The 17,660-nt window shown below is 42.5% G+C and overlaps 1 protein-coding gene across 1 annotated transcript in view; it reads right to left on the bottom strand.

The window, feature by feature from the left end:
* Positions 1-1,787: 1,787 nt before the first annotated feature.
* The window catches only part of LOC115145622 (15-hydroxyprostaglandin dehydrogenase [NAD(+)]-like), a 30,271-nt gene continuing 14,398 nt past the window's right edge, over positions 1,788-17,660 (bottom strand). Inside the window, exons 5-7 of the mRNA XM_065003927.1 lie at positions 4,575-4,651; positions 3,224-3,387; positions 1,788-2,070 (exon numbers count right to left, since the gene is read on the bottom strand). Of these exons, the coding sequence (XP_064859999.1) occupies positions 1,947-2,070; positions 3,224-3,387; positions 4,575-4,651 (365 nt within the window). The 3' untranslated portion in view covers positions 1,788-1,946. The remainder of the gene's footprint in view (positions 2,071-3,223; positions 3,388-4,574; positions 4,652-17,660) is intronic.

Genomic DNA, 17,660 nt, shown 5'->3' on the forward strand with positions numbered 1-17,660 from the left:
CTCTATATTATGGTGGTACCAATCCTTCCACCTTGCTGAGTATATCATTTCACAATGGGTGTGATACATTATGTATACAATGAGCGGACAAATCATTAAGAACACCTTCCTAATATTGAGTTGCCCTCAGAACAGCATCATTTCATCGGGGCATGGACACTACAAGGTGTCGAAATGATTCCACAGGGATGCTGGCCCATGTTGACTCCAATGCTTCCCACAGTTGTGTGAAGTTGGCTGGATGTCCTTTGGGTGGTGGCCCATTCTTGATACACATGGGAAACGGTTGAGTGTGAAAAACCCAGCAGCGTTGCATTTCTCGACAAACTCAAACCGGTGCGCCTGGCACCTACTACCATACCCTGTTCGAAAGGCACTTGAATCTTTGGTCTTGCCCATTCACCCGCTGAATGGCACACATGCACAATCAATGTCTCAGTTTGAATGAGGTAACCTGTTCTGAGGAATTCTTATTTTCTCTAACGCTCCTCCTTTGATGAGGTTTGTATCAGGCATCTTCCTTCACCTCCTGTGACCCATATCAAATGTGTGCCGTTCGCTCTCTCTACCCCTCTCTTTTCCTGGTCGTAGGATCTCTCGGAAAGCCTGTTTGGTAAACAAGTTAACACAGACTGCAGGTGATAGCGGGAGGTCGGGCGGGGGAGAGGGATGGCGGGAGGAGGAGGGGGGGAGAGGGATAGCGGGAGGAGGAGGAGGGGGAGAGGGATAGCGGGAGGAGGAGGGGGAGAGGGATAGCGGGAGGAGGAGGGGGAGAGGGATAGCGGGAGGAGGAGGGGGAGAGGGATAGCGGGAGGAGGAGGGGGGAGAGGGATAGCGGGAGGAGGAGGGGGGAGAGGGATAGCGGGAGGAGGAGGGGGAGAGGGATAGCGGGAGGAGGAGGGGGGGAGAGGGATAGCGGGAGGAGGAGGGGGTGATATCCAGATGTGAATTCCTGTCACGCATACATCCTGGAATTAACTCAAAGTACCAAAGGATTGAAAAAAAAACTGTCTGCTCCTTGTCACAGTTTCTCCTCTCGTCAAAGCCTGTTTTACTGCATGGTAGTGGAGGTGAGGTGGACACTCCCAACGGCAACATACTTAGCCCAACGGCAACATGCTCAGCTAGGTAGCGTGCTGACAACTCCCCAGCCCTCAAGAGTCCTCTTTCTGCCAGCTAAACCTGCATTACTGTGTTACAGATACTGTGTTATGTACATAGTCATGTAACAAGTGAAGGAGAAGAGGAAAGGAGTCAAAGTTTATTGTCTGACAGAGAACAAAAATACAATTTTCACATATTCTATGATAATAAAGCATGCTATTGTATCATAAATAAACTACAGTTATTTGGTAAAATTGTAAACACATACTGTGCTGTGATAAAACGTCCATTTCATAATTGGGTAATAAGAATTTTCTCTTAGCTGACTTGCCTAGTTAAATAAATAAAATACAATAAATACAGCAGTCAATTTGTACCAAGTCTCTCATACTAGTCAAATCAACTGGAGGATTCTATGATGAGGGAAACAAGTCTCTCATACTAGTCAAATCAACTGGAGGATTCTATGATGAGGGAAACAAGTCTCTCATACTAGTCAAATCAACTGGAGGATTCTATGATGAGGGAAACAAGTCTCTCATACTAGTCAAATCAACTGGAGGATTCTATGATGAGGGAAACCCGAAAACTAAACCCTCTTTGTCTACCTTTGTTCACACCTATTATGTAAGACTACTGGAATCTTGGTTACATCCATCGTAGGCATACACATAGAGGTCCCATTAAATTACTTATTCTAATTCCTAATTCAATGGGCCTACATTTCTACCAATTCCATAGAGACATGGGTCTACTTTCTGAATGACTCCATACTCCGACCACTTTAAGTTCCTTTGTCTGGGTGGGTGACAGAAGTCCGACGGTATTCCGCGTTGTTCCTCTCAAGCGGACAGGGGCTCGTAGGTGTGGAAGTGGATCCCTTTAGAGCAGGTGATCTTCATCACGGCGCCGTTTAGACCGGTATCAGTTATCAGGCGCAACACTCCCTCTGCGATCAGCGAAGGTCTGGGGATAGAGATTGAGAGATAGAGAGAAAACAGGGTCGTGTTAGGTAGGTAACACAGTGTCCAGATAGTTCCTCCCTGGTTCATTCGGTTGTCTTCCGCCTGGTGTTTAATGAACACGACCCGAGAAAGAGAGAGGCCATGGCCATACATTCTCTTTCAATTCCTAACGTTTTTATGGATTGGATTGGACTAGCAAACAAACATTAGCTAGCAAAATGCCCTCATGATTATATCAGAGAATTCCTGAAACATGATGTCACTTAATTCAACAATTTCCTGGCTGAAAGAGATACAAGATCAACATTTAAAAAGGCCTCTTTTTGACGCTGTAGCCAACAGATTCATCAAATCGCCTTGCCCCAGGCCAAACAGCTTGGACAAGGTATTGCGAAATACTGTACTTTAAAAGCAGCTGAGCTGGTAGATGTAAGCATTCAAGACTGAAGTGCATTCTGATATAAATAACAAAACTTGGCCTGCATATGGTTTTAAGTGCATCTTATCTCAAACACACTGTATTTCTCAATATTTGTCTTTGCATGTTTCGGATGCATATCGTAGCAAACCTAATCATTTCCAATAAATGTTGACAGTTAGTTAAGTCTTTCCTCAGAATACCCCTCAACGTTTGTATCTGTATATCTCCACCGCCGTTTGCTTCTGAAGTAGAAAACCTTATCTGATGTCGTCCAAAGCACTCAAAACACAGTGACATAGAGAGGGGACAAGACATAAACACACCAGGAAGCTTCCAAGGCCCCCTCTCTCCTCTCTCCAGATAAGACAGGGAAACTGAGGAGGGATAACAACCTCCATGGCCTCCCACACATACTATGTGGAGGGAGGATTTAAGGAGGAAATGGACACTGATTAGGGAGGCTTTGCTACTCCAGATACTGTATTACTTGATGTCGTAGAATGGAGTTAGTATTTGGGTGATTTTGCGGGGCCATGTGGGGAGGGTAAGCTGATTCTAGGTCTGTGCTGACTTGTTTAGGTATAAACAACACTTGTATACATTAATCTGAAGCAGTATCCTATATACACCACATAGATTTACAGTAAACTTGAGTTATAAAGAACATTGATAGGTAAAGAGTGTAAAAGGAGGGAAATGAGGCAACTTCTACACAACATGTATAGGAACTCACTGAAGCACCCCGAACTTGTGCACGCTCCTCTTTAAGTCGTCCTTGAACTTGTCAAACTTGCCCATGTTGTCCTCGTGTTCCACAGAGCGCAGGAGAGGGGTGTCCACGAAGGCAGGGCACAGCGTGTTGATCCTCACACCATAGTTCTCCACTTCGGCTGCATCCTGCGTGGGGAGAGGAAAGGAACACAGACGTGTCAGGGTGTGTGTGGTTGTGAAAGGAGCAACGTGCCAGTGTGTATGTGTTTGTTATGTGTGCGTGTGTGTGTGTGTGTGTGGTATGTGTGTGTGTGTGTGAGAAAGAGGAGCACAAACATGTCCGAACACGGTCAAGCGTAATCACCCAGGGCAAAGGAATGTGTCTAGGCCAGTGTTTTCCATGCCTTTCCTGGAGTACCCCCAGCCATTCCACATATCACATATTCTACTATGACATCTGATTCAACTGGTCAACTAATCATCAAGCCCTTCATTACTTAAATCAGGTGTGTACTGGTTTTGTATTACATACTGTATGTCTATTAAAGTAGTCCAAAGTTTAGTGTTTGTTCCCATATTAATCGCTCACAATGACTACATCAACGATTATCCATAATCATGGTAGCAGCCACATTAATGTAGAAGTGTTTAGAAACATATTCTCTTCTTATTTACAATAAAAGTGATAATCTGAAACACAAACCAACCAAAACAAAACAGTAAATGCATCCAACAAATATTTTGAGTCACACGCTTGATGTAGTCATTGCGTGCTAGGAATATGGGACCAAATACTAAATGTATATATTTTTTGTACTTTTACCCCTTTTTCTACCGAATTTCGTGATATCTAATTGGTAGTTACAGTCTTGTCCCATCACACTGCTTCTTGACACACTGCTCGCTTAACCCAGAAGCCAGCCGCACCAATGTGTCAAAGGAAACAAATGGCGACCGTGCATGCGCCCGACACACCACAAGGAGTCGCTAGAGCGCGATGGGACAAGGACATTCCTAGCCGGTCAAACCCTCCCCTAACCTGGACAACGCTGGGCCAATTGTGCGCCGCCTCATTGGTATCCCGGTCACGGCCGGCTGTGACTCAGCTTGGGATCAAACCCAGGTTTGTAGTGACGCCTCAAGCACTGCGACAAGCCAATTGGTAGGCTATACTGTTTACTGCTTTAATACACATAAGTGAATTTGACAGTCTGCACTTTAACCTCATAGTCATTGATTTAAAATCCAAACTTTTGGTGTGCAGAGCCAAAAGAAGAATAAAGTGTTTCACTGTCCCAAGAATTACGGAGGGCACTGTATGTGGAACGGCTAGGTGTACTTGAGGAGAGGTTTGGGGGGGTATTAGAACTCACCGCTATGGCTCTGGAGAAGCCTATCACCCCGTGCTTTGTGGCCGTATACACTGGCTGGTAGGGGGAATGAAGGAAAGCTGAAAAAGAAAGAAAGAAAGAAGAATAAACAAAGTTTACAGTCATGATAACTCACCAACATACTCCACATGGTACCCATTTAAATCTCAGGCGTTTTTCATTGACGGCGCGCTATAGTGGAATCTACCGGTTTTTACTGAGATCTCATATCGCTTGCTAGAAATGAATGAGTACTGTAACTTATTCTCTATCCCTTTCCCATCATGGAAAAACAGGATCCTCCAGGGCAAAATATTTCTCCCTATTTCGCTTAATTCAAACATGAAAAAGCTGTGTGTTTGTGTGTGTTGGGCCGGCTGCCGAGTTCTGTTTAAACCAGAACAATCTCCAGAACCTTACATTTCAGGAGAACTCGCTTTCCCCTCCAAATAATGGGCTCAACTTCCTTTTATGGATACATAAAACCTTAACCTTGTGAAGATCAATCATTAGTTTTCCCCTTTAAAAAGTATAGAGCCAGGGCAAACCTTAAGAGAAACCTGTTGTATGGAGTACTGCAGGGACCATTGTTTCTGAAACCTCGCAACACCTTTGTATAAGAGAACAGAGGTGAAATTAGATGGGAAAATCACTCTGGGAACATAGTCAAATCAAAGGGAATTGAGCTCAAAGAGAACGTTTAAATGCATTCTTTAAAAAATGTGTACTAAGTAGAACCATGTAGTGTTCTTCAGTTTTCCTGAACCCTTTTTGGTGCTAGGTAGAACCCTGTGCAGAGGGTCTACCATGTAGGGTTCTTCATAGAATACCTTGTATGTGGTTCTACCAAGAACCATTTTATTATCTAAAGGTTATTCTTAGAACCCTCTATGAATGGTTCCACCAGCCTTTAAAATCAAATTATTTATGAAAGATGTGTCTAGGCTTAGTTAAACCCAAACACAGTGGTGTTAGGAAAACCTTGGTTTACAGGCCACGTCAGGCCTGCAAGTCACATTATGCTGGCTCGCAAAGTGATGTGTAATTGCTATTGGAATCCAGTCAAGAGTTACGATATCCAACAAGTGGAATTGTTTAAATCTGTGACGCTCGTCGTTGGAATGAGGTGAGGACCAAAGCGCAGCGTGGTAAGTGTTCATCTTGTTTATGGCGAAACGAAACAAAACAGATCTGAACTGTGAAACAAAACACAGAACAGAAAATAATCACCCACGAAACACAAGTGGGAAAAGGCTACCTAAGTATGATTCTCAATCAGAGACAACTAACGACACCTGCCTCTGATTGAGAACCATACCAGGCCAAACGAAAAACACAACATAGAAAAAGGAACATAGACAACTCACCCAACTCACGCCCTGACCATACTAAAACAAAGACATAACAAAAGAACTAAGGTCAGAACGTGACAAAATCAACCACAACCTGCATTGAAAAAGATTGCCAGGGTAGGGAAGATTAGATCCTTGACGTAGTCTCAGTATTCAAACAGGAACAACCATCTCAGTAACGAGTGCAATAAGTCAAATTACTAACAGATTGGTTTAGTTAAAAAAATAAATGTAATTTATCTTTGTGTAGTATAAAATGTATCAACCAATCAATGTACTGTACAGTTGAAGTCGGAAGTTTACAAACACTTAGGTTGGAGTCATTAAAACTCATTTTTCAACCACTCCACAAATTTCTTGTTAAGAAACTATAGTTTTGGCAAGTCGGTTAGGACATCTACTTTGTGCTTGACACAAGTCATTTTTCCAACAATTGTTTTCAGACAAGATTATTTCACTTATAATTCACTGTATCACAATTCCAGTGGGTCAGAAGTTTACATACACTAAGTTGACTGTGCCTTTAAACAGCTTGGAAAATTCCAGAAAATGGAATGGCTTTAGAAGCTTCGGATAGGCTGATTGACAACATTTAAGTAAATTGGAGGTGTACCTGTGGATGTATTTCAAGACCTACCTTCACACTCAGTGCCTCTTTGCTTGACATCATGGGAAAATAAAAAGAAATCAGCCAAGACCTCAGAAAAAAAAATGTGGACCTCCACAAGTCTGGTTCATCCTTGGGAGCAATTTATAAACGCCTGAAGGTACCACGTTCATCTGTACAAACAATAGTACGCAAGTTTAAACACCATGGGACCATGCAGCCGTCATACCGATCAGGAAGGAGACGCGTTTTGTCTCCTAGAGATGAATGTACTTCGGTGTAAAAAGTGCAAATCAATCCCAGAACAACAGCAAAGGACCTTGTGAAGATGCTGGAGGAAACAGGTACAAAATTATCTATATCCACAGTAAAACGAGTCCTATATCGATATAACCTGAAAGGCCGCTCAGCAAGGAAGAAGCCACTGCTCCAAAACCGGCATAAAAAAGCCAGACTACGGTTTGCAACTGCACATGGGTACAAAGATCATACTTTTTGGAGAAATGTCCTCTGGTCTGATGAAACAAAAATAGAACTGTTTGGCCATAATGACCATCGTTATGTTTGGAGCCGAAGAACACCGCCCCAACTGTGAAGCACGGGGTGGCAGCATCATGTTGTGGGGGTGCTTTGCTGCAGGAGGGACTAGTGCACTTCACAAAATAGATGGCATCATGAGGTAGAAAATGATGTGGATATATTGAGGTAACATCTCAAGACATCAGTCAGGAAGTTAAAGCTTGGTCACAAATGGGTCTTCCAAATGGACAATGGCCCCAAGCATACTTCCAAAGTTGTGGCAAAATGGCTTAAGGACAATAAAGTCAAGGTATTGGATTGGCCATCACAAAGCCCTGACCTCAATCCAAATCCTAAAAAATGCGCGGGCAGAACTGAAAAAGCATGTGCGCGCAAGGAGGCCTATAAACCTGACTCAGTGACAACAGCTCTATCAGGAGGAATGGGCCAAAATTCCCCCAACTTATTGTGGGAAGCTTGTGGAAGGCTACCAGAAATGTTTGACCAAAATTAAACAAGTTTAAAGGTAATGCTACCAAATACTAATTGAGTGTATGTAAACTTCTGACCCACTGGGAATGTGATGAAAGAAATAAAAGCTGAAATGAATCATTCTCTCTACTATTATTCTAAATTTCACGTTATTAAAACAAAGTCCTAACTGACCTAAGACAGGGACTTTTTACTAGGATTAAATGTCAGGAATTGTGAAGAACTGAGTTTAAATGTATTTGGCTAAGGTGTATGTAAACTTCCGACCTCTACTGTTTATGCAAAAACACATTAAAACAAACACTTCTGAAAATCACCCTGCATTAGAGCATGCTGGGAAATATGATATATGGTTGAACATAGAACCCTTCTTGCCTTCCAAAGAATCATCAAAAAAAACTTTCTTCCAAAAAGGGTTCTTCCGATCAAAACAGTAGCACCAGATCAGTCCACAAAAAAATAAAATAATCTAAGAGTGTGTTAAAATGAGTTTAGCTATGAGAACTCCCAAACTACCCATGTGTTCCCGCTGATGTCAGTCCTGTAGGAGAGGGCATAAATATGGTAGCTGGAATTGTATAGGAAACATTGTATGAAGTCTTGACTTCAAATCTTATTGCCACTTCAGCTAAAAACAAGAAGGAAAGGGATCTATAGGAGCCACAGGTTTCCTGCTGGGACACACAGGAAGCAAAGTATGTGCAATAACATGACAATATGGGGTCATTTATCATAAAACACAACCAACCATTATCTTGCAGTTTCAGGCATACTTGTACTTCCCCTTATGCCTAAGCAGCTCGAACGGAGTGCTGACATAAAACGTCAGACTGCTCTTCCCTTATTTGGAACCACAGTGAACGATATACTGACTGTCTTAATTGGTTATTACAGTATAATACTGAACCAAAAGCTTTCACCCTTTACCCGTGTAGGAATTGGCCTATATGGATAGGGACTAAATTGAAATGTTTCTTCCAGAAGAAGTATGGAAATGCATAACCATTTTAGAAATTGATAGGGAACAGTTTGGAGGTAATCGGAAAATGATTCGACCAAATGTGAGTACACAATAGTTCACTTGACACAAGACTGAATCCAAACATTACACTGTTGACGTTATGTGCATTTTACATTTAGTGTACTTTGCCACTTTTGTTGAAAACAAAATCTGAAAATACTGGGTACATTCATTAACATGATAAGATTATTCCTGGAAAATGTGGGGTGGATGCAACATAAGACAAACATTACAAAGGTTTGAGTGAGAAGATTAACTGGTCTCTCCAAGTGGCCACACACCTCTCCAAAGTGTGCACAGTTCCTAAGCAATTTCAGTGCCCTTTTATGACTCAAAAGAAAAGTCTTCAACTATAAAAGGTACCTTTGTGAGCTCTCCTAGCTGTCCCATTGAGGAACAAGCTCACTTGTCGTTGTTTAGTTTGGAACACAGCCCTGTATCCCCACCATAACACAATTGGGTGATTCTGCAACTTCGGGCACTTTGGCCATGCAAGATTTCAGAAATTAAAACATATTGAAAAACCATTTTACCAGTATTATAATTGTCTCTGATTTGTCTAGAAATAATATCTGATAATCTCTGTGATCGTACTATTCAGGAATGTATATATTTTAGTCATTTTTTCTCAGACAGCCATTGACAAATGTTATTAAATATCAATTTGAGTTGAAAATGAAATATCATACAATTAATTTATAATTAATTTATGAGCAAAGTGAAACTGTATCATTTGTGGTATACCCAACACAGGCGTGGAAGGTCACCTGCTTGTGAGAATCACCAAAGTGAACTGCCTGGATTTCACTGGTGTATTTACACAGGTAGTTCTCTCAGGGGCGCAACTTTGGTTTTAGAAGTGTGTGTGTGTGTGTGTGTGGGGGGGGGGTAATTATTATAATTTGTTTTATCCAGTCGGATAAACACTCCAAACAGCCTACCCGACCACTCAGAGGCATCTGCATTGTCCTAAAGCACACGGTTGCCTCATTTTGTATCACATTCCAATGATAAATCTGTGTGTGGGGGGGGGGGGCAAAAATGCAATTTCATAATGTAGGGGGACATGTCCCCCCTGTCCCCAGTGAAAGTTGCGCCCCTGAGTTCTCTTTCCGCAGATTCTCTTTTAATTCTCTCAGTTTGGAGTATCGGTGTGGAATGTTGTACACGTGTTTCCCCAACTTCTCTTTCAATCCTTTTGAGAAGTCCTCTAGTAGAATATGCGGTGTGCCACACACCTTTTCTTATACTGTCAAATGTACAGTGAACTTATCTACGTTTCCCGCTTTGTTTTTCATTTTCTCTCTCTTCAGCTTTCTTTTTCCTCTCAAACCACCATGTCTATTCACCAGCATCAAAGTCAGATGTTTGAAGCTCTTTTGCTTAGAAAAGAGAACACTCTGTGTACGTGCACTCTTTCTTCAGGTTCTCACAGCACAAAGACTAATTTAGCTTCTCATTGTTGCTGCAGCTGATCACTTTGTGATGCTGTAGTTTGTCTGCCATGAACTGGAGGTTGGCGTGGGTTTTGCAGAGGCATGTGTCCCTATCCTGGACTGTTGGCTTGACAACCCAAAAAGGACATATTTTGCAGAATTCATAGTAGGACTATTAGTAGTAATATTTACCTAGATTGTTTTACAACTTCTGGACATAACTTCCAGAACAACTGTCTGCTGCAGCCATGTGCTTCAGTGTCACAATAAGTTTCCATGGTAACTAAGTTAACATTCTCTTGACAACACTTTATTAAATGAGGAATTTGCCCTCAGTGGTGGAAATGACACCAGTACCAAAGGACAGGTATATTTTGTGTAAATAACAATATAAAGGGCATACTTACAATACATATTGATATAGATTTTATTTAATTGACTCTTTCTCTAGAAGATGACATTGCATAATGTGTCATTATTGTTTTCTCATAGAAAAACATAGTGGAAGCTCAAAAGTCTGGGTCAGGGACAAGGGCTGAACAGTGAAACTGAGGTATAAAATGCATCTGAAAAGTAGCTAAAATACTAGATAGAGAGGTGTTAAAAAAAGCTGGGGTGATGGTAGTGTGAACTTAACATATAAAGAAAAATATATATTTAAAAAAATAAAATGACAAAAATTGAACTTCTATCCCTGAGGGCATAGAAGTTCCTGTAGTTGCAGAATCACCCAATTACTGTTGTTGTTTACGCAATCCAAAAATGGGCCATTATAAATCGCAATCAGGGTCAGGTGGGTATGATCTGAAAGCTTGTTCCACTGCCAACATAATTAGCTGTTAAAAAATATGATCTTACAATGTTAGGCTTTCACAAGGAAATTCAGAAAAACAGATCGGAATTTAGGTGCATTCAGGTGCGTGTGATGCGGCAATCTTTTTTCACAATAAACAAACAGAAGACCCCAGGATATGACGACATGTCATCTTGCAACTGTACATCAAACATAGTGATCATAAACGTTGATCCTTCTCGCTACTCCTCCTCAGAAGAGGAGGACGAGAGCCTTTACAGCGGTATTTATTATAATCCTCAACATCTCATCTTTCAAAATACATCCAGTCCTCTTTTTTACAGCAGTTCCCCTCACCTGGACAACAAAAAAAATGGCAAAAGTTGCCCAATTACTGGAAGGGATGGCAGCAACTTCTTGTTGCGAGTGGTGCTCAAGTTCAGAATGGCTGTCAATAAAAACTCATATAGCGCTGTGAAGAACAGAGCCAGAACCCTTACTGAAACAGCCACTACATTCCAATTTAGGCGCTTATTATTGCCCAAATCTGCCATTTTAAACTCGTATACAGCTACGAGTGTAAAGGGCTACATGATTTACAATATATTTGACAAACTTTTTAACATATTTTCCCTGACTTTCCCAACTCACTCTGCTTGTTGTATAATCTGCAGTTCTGTCCATTGTATCTTTGACTTGGTACTGTGTTGCTGTTGTTGTCCTTTTTAAATGTATACATCTCCTCGCCTGGGTTTTTTATTCTCAGCAATGACATCATATATATTGTTGGGTATGTTCACCTCCAGAGTCTTGAATGATGCATAACAAAACACATATTGTATGATTAATGACAGTCTATAATTACACTGTATGGTTTCTTGGGAGTTCTAGAGTCACACAACATGATAAAAATCCCACACCACATACAAAATGCTAAGCTAGGGACCCTGGTGGTAGGGCTGGGTTCTGGACTCCCTCTGCGGCTGGGTCCTGGACTTCCTGACGGGCCGCCCCCAGGTGGTAGGGGTGGGCGGCAGCGGGTCTGCCACTCTGATCCTCAATAAGGGGGCCCCTCAGGGGGTACCTGCTTGGTCCCCTCCTGTACTCCCTGTTCACCCAAGACTGCATGACCAAGCACGACTCCAAAACCATCATTAAATTGGGGCGGCAGGTAGCCTAGTGGTTAGAGCGTTGGATTTGTAACCGATAGGTTGCAAGACTGAATCCCCGAGCTACCCCTGAACATTGTTTGTTTGGTACGGTTGAACAAGGCATTTAACCCACTGTTCCTAGGCCATCATTGAAAATAATAATTTGTTCGTAACTGACTTGCCTAGTTAAATAAAAGTAACATTTAAAAAATTTAAAATAAATTACCGGCGACACAGGTGGGCCTGATCACCAACGATGATGGGACAGCCTATAGGGAGGAGGTCAGAGACATGGTGGTGTGGTGCCAGGACAACAACCTCTCTCTCTCAATGTCAAGACAGGGGAGATAATTGTAGACTGCAGGAAGAGGAGGGCCGAGCACGCCCCCATTATCATTGACAGGGCAGTAGTATAGCAGGTCGAGAGCTTCAAGTTCCTTGGTGTCCACATCACCAAACTGTCATGGTCCAGACAGACCGGGACAGTCATGAGGGGGGCACAACAATGCCTATTCTCCCTCAGGAGACTCAGGGGATTTGGCAAAGATCCTCGAGGGGTTCTACAGCTGCACCATCGAGTGCATCCGGACTGGTTGCATTGCCGCCTGGTATGGAAACTGCTCGGCATTCGAACCGCAAGAGGGTGGTGCATGTGGCCAAGTTTCCTGCCATCCAGGACCTCTATACCAGGCGGTGTCAGAGGAAGGCCAGCCACCCTAGTCATAGACTGTTCTCTCTGCTACCACACGGCAAGCGGTACCAGAGCGTCAAGTTTAGGTCCAAAAGGCTTCTTAACAGCTTCTACCCCCAAGCCATAAGGCTGCTGAACAGCTCATTTCAAATGGCTATTCGGACTATTTGCAGCTTTTTTACGCTGCTGCTACCTGCTGTTTATTATATATGCATATCTATGTACATATTACCTCAATTACCATGACTAACCTGTACCCCCACACATGACTCAGTACCGGAAGTCTATAGTCAGTCTATAGCCTCGTTAGTTATTTTCTGGTATTACTTTATTTTAAACTTTAGTTTATTTAGTTAATATTTTCTTAACTCTTAATTTTCTAAGAACTGCATTGTTGGTGAAGGGCTTGTAAGAAAGCCTTTCACGGTAAGGTCAACACCTGTTCTATTCTACCCACAAAATACCACCTAGCACTCTGGTATCCTGCAAACCACCATCCCTTCTGTATCTTACACCCCGAGTTAAGTCTGGTGCACACGTTGTTAATGGTTGCCGATCATAAAAATACTTGTACATTGCTAGACATGTCTGCCTTGTCGACCTGGTAGCTACTGAGGTAAGACAGGTGGTCTCACAGACAGCACACATACAAATGTTCTCATCAGAATAGCCTGGTTTGATATAGATGATGACACGTTTTCCTGTATGCAGAATAATCCAGTTACTGCTGCTGTGGGGCGAGCCCAAAGGGAGGTGCTGATTTGAGGTGGGCTGTTCATTTCGATGGATACATGGAGTCGGGCCTTTGCTGACAAGTTTCTCAAATACCAGCCCCTCGGATCAGGCTTTGACAGCCTTGGATATAAGTGCAACTTGGTGACAGTAGTATTTGACAGAATCGGCCACGTACATACGGTGAGTGGCCTTCAGATTGCAGGCGTGCCAAAGACTAGAGCCAAGCAACTGGCCGAAGTACTGCTCTGTTTCAGCTGTTATGGGCAGCCTAGCTTTGTGGAGAAGGTGCTTTTTGTATCCTTAAAGTGCTCTTGTATCCAATACCTTTAAAATAGTTTTTAATCATCCTTTGTAATGTAATGTAATTTGTGGATTCAAATAAAGTATTTCAAATGTGTATGTGTGTGTTTTCCTTCCAAGATTATTGTCAACTGATACCCTTTGTACATTTCAGGTTAGGCTCCTCTTAACACACATCATGAAGAACAGGGTGAACCAAAACAACGATTTACATCAAACATACTGCGATCCAACATAGGAGCTGTCAGTCAGTCAGTTCGTCAATCAGTCAGTCATTGCACAACTTGCCAGTGAGGGAAGAAGCCTGTACCGAACACTGCAGTGGGTCCACCTACATTCCAAAGTCCCTGGTCCCATTAGAGGCAGCTGCCAGTTAAAGCGGGGCCTGTGAGCGCCTGCAGCTTTTGCTGCGGTTGTACATCAAGCAGCATCTTGCCAACCGTTTCTTCTCAATGGTAAAGAAAACAAACTGATGTCATGTCAACGGTGTTTTGGCTTTGGGGCAGAGATAATGTGTGATGCTGTTGTCCACTGTAGCTAGCCTATCTAACAGTTCTATCACTGTTACATAATCACGTTCAGAGTGATTAGAACAATATTTAGCATATTTATATATGTTCCCTCTCTGTAATACATTTCCAGTGTTTCTGGTTGTGACACTCAAGGTGGGGGTTGGTCACTAGACTTGTTATGGATTATGCTCATATCGGTTGATAGTGATTGACGCCAGACTGGAGGTACAAGGACACGCTGATTATTCACGGTTGTATTGATGACCTTCTGTGGACACCGATTCTGTAGCAGCTGACAAAGCCGCTGCCTTGGTTTTGAACTGCTGTTGTCTGATTTAGAATATAAAGGGCCCGTCTCCAAGAGGCCAGTTAGAAATGATATCTGCTTCTGTGCTGGAGTTGTCTCCCTGTTGCAACTTGTAATAAACCAGTTTAATTTTTTTTTAACTAGGCAAGTCAGTTAAGAACAAATTCTTATTTTCAATGAGGGGCAGAAGGACAGATTTGTACCTTGTCAGCTCGGGGGTTTGAACTTGCAACCTTCCGGCTAGTAGTCCAACGCTCTAACCACTAGGCTACCCTGCCGCCCCTATTTCTCAATTCTCTTTTCTTTAGTCCATCTGGAAATTCCGAAGAGGATGAGACACTAAGGTTTTCAGCCACGTTCGTTTAGCGAAGCTTCAGAATCAGCTCTCTGGAGGTGAGTCAATTGGGTTGACCCCTCTGTGGTGGAGACTTTTCTGGCTTCTCTCACCAAGAGGTATTTCTGAAATTTGATGAATGAGCCTTGTTGTCAATTAATGATCTTGGTTTTGTTGTAATCGAGTTGGTTAAAAGGTTGTGTGTGAAATTCGCTCCTCCAGTCAGCTGTGTGGTTTGTGTGCTGCAAATCAATCAATTTGGGAAGGGTGTGCCTGGTTCGACCCAGGTGGGGGTTCCGACTACGTGAGTGCTCTGTGAATATCGATAACAACCAATTTAAAACCTCAAGTGGCATCTGCCTCGGCAGTGTCGTCCTGGTGGGAAAAGTAACCAATCGGTTTCAAATACCACACAATTGGGAGAGCCCTCTGGGACCAGGGATTAGCAACATCTGGACTTGTTTAGATACTGCTAGCAAAGGATACAGTGCTACTGTTTGCATAGTGTGTAGCAGGGTTGTTATTTTGAACAACCTCTCATGGGTAGAGCCTGTGTGGAGTGTTCGTTTGTTTGGTACGGATGGTACCTCAGTTTGTGGTTGTGTCAGAGTGCGGGCCCGTTCACCGTAGGTGAACTATATGGTTCACTTTCATGTCTGGTCCATTACGGATCCTGTTGTCACGTTTTAGGTTGTTGGTTCACTTTTGTGACTGACTGTATTCCCTCCCCCATGTCTAGGCTGGAGTTGCTTACCAAGATGACACTGAATGTTCCTGAGTGGCCTAGTTTCAATTTGAACTTAAATCTGCTTGATTTATGGCAAGACTTGAAATGGCTGTCTAGCAAAGAACAACCAACAGAGCTCGAAGAATGTTAAAAAGAATAATGGGCAAATGTTGCACAATTCAGGTGTGCAAAGCTCTTGGAAATTTACCCAGAAAGGATCACAGCTGTAATCGCTGCCAAAGGTGATTCTAACATGTATTGTCAGAATCACCACATTGACATTAGAGTATTTACCACTTTAACATTAAAGTATTTTGTGTAGATCGTTGACGAAAAATTATAATTAAATACATTTTAATCCCACTTTGTAACAACAAAATGTGGAAAAAGTCAAGGGGTGTGAAAACTTTCTGAAGGCCCTGTATCGGAATCACCCACAGGCATGGTTGGGGAATGTCTTGTTTTGGTTAGTAGCATGACTTTCACTTATCTGCTAGCGACAGCACTGAGGAATAGCATCTACAAGTAGCGTAATGATAGAATGTGATGTTACCAGGTGCGCAGGGATGTGTTTACGCATCTAGAAACTATTTGGATGATCTTGGACTCAGTACAACCACGTGGTTGTAAACTGGTTGAAATGATGTCATTTCAACCAGCTTTGCCTGTTGTGCTGGGACAACTTGGAATCGGAAGCTTCTCTCTCTCCCTCTCGAAACTATTATGCAATGAGTAATGAACGAGGAACGAGAGAGAAAGAAATGAAAAAGAGAAAGAAGCTGCTGAGACGGGGGAAAAAACAAAAAAACATCACAGGAAGAAATGGGGCGGCAGGTAGCCTAGCGGTTAGAGCGTTGGACTACTAACCGAAAGGTTGCGAGATTGAATCCCTGTAACGGTTCTCTTGTGGTGAAGGAGAGTCGGACCAAAATGCAGCGTGTAGATTGCGATCCATGTTTAATAAACAAACGTAAAACACGAATCAATTACAAACACTACAAAACAAATAACGTAACGAAAACCGAAACAGCCTATACTTGTGTAAACTAACACAGGAACAAGGACACTAAGGACAATCACCCACAAAACACACAAAGAATATGGCTGCCTAAATATGGTTCCCAATCAGAGACAACGATAAACACCTGCCTCTGATTGAGAACCACTTCAGACAGCCATAGACTTAACTAGAACACCCCACTAAGCTACAATCCCAATATCAACACACCACATACAAAAACCCCATGCCACACCCTGGCCTGACCAAATAAATGAAGATAAACACAAAATACCTCGACCAGGGCGTGACAATCCCCGAGCTGACAAAGGTAAAAATCTGTCGTTCTGCCCATGAACAAGGCAGTTAACCCACTGTTCCTAGGCCGTCATTGAAAACAAGAATTTGCTCTTAACTGACTTGCCTAGTTAAATAAAGGTTCAATAAAATAAAATAATAATAAAACATCTACCTCAGCAGGAGAATGATTAACCTCCAGTCTCCAGTTAGGACAGTCAACTCAGTCGTCAGTCCAAAGTTCAGTTGGAGTTTGAATTTCAGCCCAGGATCTAAACAACCTACAATGGAACTATTTCACAACTCTCTCTTTAGTTGCTCAGTGTATGAGTTTGGGGATTAGGTCCAAACAACCACAAAATCCTGTCATCCAACATCATCTATCATCCAACACAGCCACAGAACTATATTTCACCAGAACCCCATGATTGATGTCAACACACAGACAATGCGTTTGAATGAGCCCAATGGCGTCATATTGTCAGAGTCATGCGTCTCGCTTGTGATAAACATGTAGTCTTCATTACATTTAGATTTATGACATCTGAGAGATTCTTGGCCCACGGTTGTTAACTGAGCCAGGTGATATTTCCTCCTTCTCTCTGCAGGCAAACCTTAGGGAAACTAACTTGGAGTTGACTGTGCTATTTGTTTACCATGCAGGGTCTCAAAAGTAGAGATGAGGGGATAGATATACAGTGTCAATGTAAAGTGTGTGACTGCATAGAGTCACATGGAATATTTAGCAGAGAATCCATCTGGATACTAAACGGTTTGTGAATTGGCTGAGGGAGAATGGAGTTCAGGCATATCTGTGT

The sequence above is a fragment of the Oncorhynchus nerka genome, linkage group LG18 (genome assembly GCF_034236695.1).
Source record: "Oncorhynchus nerka isolate Pitt River linkage group LG18, Oner_Uvic_2.0, whole genome shotgun sequence".
In the NCBI taxonomy this organism is placed as follows: Eukaryota; Metazoa; Chordata; class Actinopteri; order Salmoniformes; family Salmonidae; genus Oncorhynchus; species Oncorhynchus nerka.